The sequence below is a fragment of the Pollicipes pollicipes genome, unplaced genomic scaffold, assembly GCF_011947565.3.
Source record: "Pollicipes pollicipes isolate AB1234 unplaced genomic scaffold, Ppol_2.1 Scaffold_7262;HRSCAF=8765_pilon_pilon_pilon, whole genome shotgun sequence".
NCBI lineage: Eukaryota > Metazoa > Arthropoda > Thecostraca > Pollicipedomorpha > Pollicipedidae > Pollicipes > Pollicipes pollicipes.
Genome location: NW_023597055.1, coordinates 10,384,526 through 10,390,714, shown reverse-complemented (window position 1 = coordinate 10,390,714; position 6,189 = coordinate 10,384,526). Strand labels below are relative to the sequence as shown.

Here is a 6,189-nt window from a genome sequence, read left to right as displayed (position 1 = left end):
ACACTAAGAACTGTGAGCTGCGGCAGTGATCATGATCGACCAAGTGCCTCCATCCCTCCCCCTCCTAACCCCATCCCATCCACCCATCTGGAGGAGGCGGGGCCTTGACGACGGACCGCTGTGTTGCCATCACCGCGTCAGTGCCTGAACGGCCGGCTCTGACAAGGCCCTGACGCCCCACTTCAGACCCGAGGGCCGGCACCCCTGGCTGGGCGCTCCGAGAACCGAAAACAAACACGTCGGCCGCCGGCCCACCCACTCGCACAAACAGCTCAGCTCGGTCTGCAGCATAATTCCAGCGCTGGTCGCCCGTCAGATATCCGGAACGGAGACAAACAACTTCCCGAGCCGAGCGGTCGTGCAGGGCCAGCGGCCCGCCACGCGGCGAGTCAAAAGGACTTCGGGCACAGTGCGACGCGAAGGCTACAGCAAGCAACATGATTTGGGAAATGATTGAATGAATGATTGATTGATTTGTTCGTTGGTTCTTTCGGGCGTCTCGACTTGAATGAAAAGAATGATTTCTTCCCTGTGGGGTGCCATGGGGTGCCATGTGTGCTAATTCAAGATTCTAAAACATTTTAAAAATCATATTTTGCAGTCAGCCCACCCTCAAACTTAATGTTTAGGACATATATTAGTCATTAGTCCTGCACCTGTTGGTGTGATGCAAATGTTTTATATTCCATATTTTTCTCTTAGCCCACCTTCAAACTTGATGTTCAGGGCATATGTAAGTAATTTGTCCTGTACCTGTAATGTCACGGAAACTGTATATGTATACATATATATAGGATCTGTTCGGGTACTGTGGTACATATGGGACATTCTGGCATGGGACTAGTGGGCTTATACATGTTCTAAACATGAAGTTGGAATGTGGCTGAGAGAGCAATATGGATTTGTTGTTGAAGGATTTTTAGAGCTAGTGGGCATGGTCGTTAAGAAGCAAGAGTACTGGCATGCTGTAAACCAAAATCATTGTGATTTTGCTTTACCTCTAGGTATACCATGTAGTAACTAGCCATTTTTGTGTCATTTATTTTACTTCACATTGCTTTAAAGTGTCAGTTTTGGTGTTGATGCTACCACTGCCAGCCTAGGTGGTGGTGCTGGTCAGCATGCTCTAAATTGTTTGCAGGTCCAAAGGCAATGGCAGCCAATGAGCCAGGCTTCATGGTGTCTGTGACAGGCCAGATTGAGTCAGCAAGCCTGGCTGACTTTGATGACGTCTACTGCCGCTACTCTTTCCACCATGGCCCCGACTGGGAGATGGTGGCGGTACGTGCAGATGCTGGTCGTGTTCTATGCCTCAGCGAGTAGTGAACTCGGCTTTGGATGTTTTGCCTTGGATTTATGCTGATGCACATTTTAAGTTTAACAAAGCATTTGTACAGATTTTACCAGGTCGCAAATCACTTTATGTACCTTGAGATTGCGCTGTAATGTTGACCACTGCATGAGCTTCATGTGAATGAACTCCCAATGTTTGTTTGAGGAGATTTCTGAGATTACAGCCCACGCCTATCATGACTCGTATGATCCCTAATTCCACTACCGATCGTGAAATTCCAGTTGAATGGCACAATCTGTGTGACGAAAGTTTGACGTGCCGACATGCACTCTGAAGTGAGCGGAACAGCGGAGTTCGGGGTCAGCGCTGTGTCCTGTCGTCACCGCGCACGAGTCGGCCTCCGGCTGACGGCAGCCGCTCCGCCGCCAGGGTCTGGACGAGGGTATCTCGCAGATCAGCAAGCGCAGCCAGGACGAGCGCCAGCTACTGGTCTGGAACCTGCCCGTTGAAGTGTCGTTCAAGTCCACCAACCCGCACGGCTGTGAGTTGGGCGCCGGCAGCCGCCACCCGCCTGCTGGCTCGTCCGCCCGCTCGCTCGCCCGCCCGCCCGCTCGCTCGCTCGCTCGCTCGCCCGCCCGCTCGCTCGCCCGTCCGCTCGCCGTCCTCGCGCACTCACGCCCGCCCGACCCGCCCGCCCGCCCCGCCGCCTGCCCCGCCGCCTGCCTGCACCGCCGCCCCGCCGCCCCGCCGCCCCGCCGCCCCGCCGCTGCCCGCCCCCGTCTTCGCGCACGCTTGCCGCAACGGGCCGCGCCAGCACCAGGGATGCGTGCGCGTCGGGGACGGCAAGGGCGTCTCATGTTTTGGGGACTGGTCATGCCGTGACAAAAGTTTGTATGTGGGGAGGGGGGGGGGGGATCGTACAGGCAGTGGTCCACGGGGCGCCCGAAAGTCGAATTATCGGGATGTGGCGTGTGCCGCATTTGGCCGCTCCGGGTCTGGCAAAAACAGATAAGACAGTTTTATCGGCCCTTTCGTCGTACGAATGCGAGGGAAATGGAGAGATTGACGTATTGCTATTTTGGCTACGTGCCTTATTCGTTTTGATGAGGGCATGTGGCCGAAAGATCAATCCATCTTTTTCTCCATCTCCATGGCTTTCCTACAAAGAATAAGACTATTAGTACTGCCTTAGTATCATGCGTAATGATTCGTCGCGAATGCACTAAACAACTCATGTGGTCTCGCGAAAATATTTTGTTGGTATGATACCTGCATTTTCAAAAACGACTGGCGCGTGTGTGCGGTGCCGTCACCGAGTTAACGACGCAAACGCTCGTCCCATGCCCTTCTGCCTAGTTGTAAAGTTAATGTAACACACCACGTCCGTGTAATGTTTGCAAAATGAGGTGTGCGTGGTAAATATTTTACAGCAATACATTTGGTGAAAGAAACAGCAACGTATGATAAGCCGTAGCAAACGCACGTTGCAAATTCGTCTTGCAGGGCCGCAGCTGATCGTCAGCTGTTACGGGCCGGACCTGTTCGGCAATGACGTCATTCGTGGCTACGGCGTGTGTCACGTGCCGGTCTGCTCGGGCAGCCACCGGGTCAGGTGAGGGCCGCCGCCGGCCGCGCCCGCGCCGTCCTACTCACCGCTCGCCGAGGGTCCCCACCTGCTCACGCGATGCGCGCGCGCCCAACCATTCTGAGGTGTCGTTTATGTACGATTTGGAATTTGCACTTGGAGTGTGCAGTCTTGCATTTCGAGGTGGTGATTTCATTAGTTGTGTTGTTTACATAAATTTAACATAGCGGGGAATTTCTGAGTAGTCGCGACTTGTCTCTCTTTCGTTGGCACCTACCTGGTTGGCTGTCAGTCGTTGATGTTGGTATTCCATGACGCTTTGCCTGCTAAGCCTGTTAAGCGCCGACACTGGGCGTCGACCGTAACCTCGTAGATTCGGCCTGCTCCGCGCATGACGTTCCGGCCGGGAGCCATGTGGCGTCTGTGTGCGCCGAAGGTGGCCGTGTGAACGGTGCTGGTGTGTTTCTGGGGCAGCCGTGCAGCCAGCGGCGGCCACGTCCCCGGCCATCGCTGCGGCAGGTGTTAGGTTACACAGCGCTCGTGTGCACTGGGTTGTCACCCTACAACTAGGCTACGCGATTACATGTGTGCCCATGGGAGCAGGTAGAGTCAAATGGTGTTCTTGTGCGCCTTTGGGTGGTCGTGCTGTGTTACCCAGTCGTTGTGCACACGCGGAAGAGCGGCATTCTTTGTTCAGGGTGTCCTCGGGTGGCCGTGTCCAGTGATCCACTGACTGCGTGTTTACCCAGGATGGCCGTGTTTTATGTTCAGGGTGTTCTCGGGGGGCCGTGTCCAGTGATCCACTGACTGCGTGTTTACCCAGGATGGCCGTGTTTTATGTTCAGGGTGTTATCGGGGGGCCGTGTCCAGTGATCCACTGACTGTGTGTTTACCCAGAATGGCCGTGTTTTATTTCAGGGTGTTCTCGGGGGGGCCGTGTCCAGTGATCCACTGACTGTGGTTTACCCAGGATGGCCGTGTTTTATGTTCAGAGGTGTTTATCGGGGGCCGTGTCCAGTGATCCACTGACTGCGTGCTTACCCAGGATGGCCGTGTTTTATGTTCAGGGTGTTATCGGGGGGCCGTGTCCAGTGATCCACTGACCGCGTGTTTACCCAGGATGGCCGTGTTTTATTTTCAGGGTGTTCTCGGGAGGCCGTGTCCAGTGATCCACTGACTGTGTGTTTACCCAGGATGGCCGTGTTTTATGTTCAGGGTGTTATCGGGGGCCGTGTCCAGTGACCCACTGACTGCGTGCTTACCCAGGATGGCCGTGTTTTATTTTCAGGGTGTTCTCGGGGGGCCGTGTCCAGTGACCTACTGACTGCGTGTTTACCCAGGATGGCCGTGTTTTACGTTCAGGGTGTTCTCGGGGGGGGGGGGGGGGGCCGTGTCCAGTGATCCACTGACTGCGTGTTTACCCAGGATGGCCGTGTTCGTACCGGAGTCGACCTTACAGCTGCAGAAGCTGGCTTCCTGGTTCACTGGCCGCCGACCGGAGCTGGCCGACCCGGTCACGCTGGCGCTCGGCGAGGGCAGGGAAGGTGAGATGAACCGGTCACGCTGGTGCTCGGCGAAGGCAGGGAGGGTGAGGTGACCCGGTCACGCTGGCGCTCGGCGAGGGCAGGGAGGGTGAGGTGACCCGGTCACACTGGCTCTCGGCGAGGACAGGGAGGGTGAGGTGACCCGGTCACGCTGGCGCTCGGCGAGGACAGGGAGGGTGAGGTGACCCGGTCACGCTGGCGCTCGGCGAGGACAGGGAGGGTGAGGTGACCCGGTCACACTGGCTCTCGGCGAGGACAGGGAGGGTGAGGTGACCCGGTCACGCTGGCGCTCGGCGAGGACAGGGAGGATGAGATGACCCGGTCACACTGGTGCTCGGCGAGGGCAGGGAGGGGGGGGGGCGTGAGGTGACCCGGTTATGCTGGCGCTCGGCGAGGGCAGGGACGGTGAGATAATATGGTCACGCTGGCGCTCGGCGAGGGCAGGGAGGGTGAGGTGACCCGGTCACACTGGCACTCGGCGAGGGTAAGGAGGGTGAGATGACCCGGTCACACTGGCGCTCGGCGAGGGCAGGGAGGGTGAGGTGACCCGGTTATGCTGGCGCTCGGCGAGGGCAGGGAGGATGAGATGACCCGGTCACACTGGTGCTCGGCGAGGGCAGGGAGGGTGAGGTGACCCGGTCACGCTGGCGCTCGGCGAGGACAGGGAGAGTGAGGTGACCCGATCACGCTGGCTTGGCGAAGGCAGGGAGGGTGAAGTGACCCGGTCACGCTGGCGCTCGGCGGGGACAGGGAGGGTGAAGTGACCCGGTCACACTGGCTCTCGGCGGGGACAGGGAGGGTGAGATGATCCGGTCACGCTGGCTCTCGGCGGGGACAGGGAAGGGGAGGTGACCCGGTCACGCTGGCTCTCGGCGGGGGCAAGAAGGGTGAGGTGAAGTGCGTGTACGTGCGTTTTATCTGTCGCAAAAGAGCCCTGCTTTCGAATTCTGAGGACCTTTTGGCTGGGACTCCCATCTTCAGTGAGTTTTTTTTAGGAGCAATACGGGCGCCTCGGATCGGTTTCAGCTTAGTCTTGCGTGGTGATGTGTAGCCGCGATCAGAGTTTCCCGCAGACATGCTGGCTCATCTTTGGGCGCCGTCAGAGGCATGTGCCAGTATCGTGGTGTCACCGGCCACGGTCATCCTGCGGGTGTCGCGGCAAAGCTGGTTTCTGAATGGGCGTGACTCGAGAAAGTCCGCCATTGGTCGCCCTTCTTCGCTTGCTTCATCGACGTGGGACGTTGCCAGTCGCGGTGACAATGAGAAGACATATTGTGAGATGGGGGCAGGGGGGGGGGGGCAGTCCGTTGTGTCTGTTTCAACGTCCAGGGTCGCTGCGTCAGAGCCCTGTGCTCTGTGCTCGGCGTTCCGTGTTTAGTCTCAACGCTCCCACAATGGAACGGCCGGTAGTGTCGTGGTATTGGCTGCATCCGTCCAAAGTTGTGTACAAACGGACCTCGCTTCTCTGCGTGCGAATCGTGTGATTTAGCCGTCCATATCAATCATATCATTTTCATCGATCAAGTCTAGTCTTTGTCTAGTCGTGAGTGTGGCACGCGTTTTTTAAATCATGCGTAGATGTGACCCTTTACGATCTCAAACTTGCATATGGCTTTATGAGTGACGCGTTTAGAAATAAAACCAGTGCAGAGATCATTCTGTGGACCCTTGCTGGTGAGACGGCGCGTGCTGCTCTGCCTCTACAGATCAGTTGGTTTAGAGTCGAACCGATTTCGATTTAGAGTTTAGAGGTTTAGAGTCGAACC

The 6,189-nt window shown here is 56.9% G+C and overlaps 1 protein-coding gene across 1 annotated transcript in view; it reads left to right on the top strand.

Annotated features, from left to right (window-relative positions):
• Positions 1 to 1,141: 1,141 nt before the first annotated feature.
• Positions 1,142 to 6,189, top strand: part of LOC119113789 (B9 domain-containing protein 1) — a gene marked incomplete at its 3' end in the record, with an annotated part of 28,661 nt that continues 23,613 nt past the window's right edge. The window contains exons 1-4 of the mRNA XM_037238026.1: positions 1,142 to 1,281; positions 1,724 to 1,835; positions 2,798 to 2,906; positions 4,305 to 4,423. Coding sequence (XP_037093921.1) covers positions 1,153 to 1,281; positions 1,724 to 1,835; positions 2,798 to 2,906; positions 4,305 to 4,423 — 469 coding nt within the window. The remainder of the gene's footprint in view (positions 1,282 to 1,723; positions 1,836 to 2,797; positions 2,907 to 4,304; positions 4,424 to 6,189) is intronic.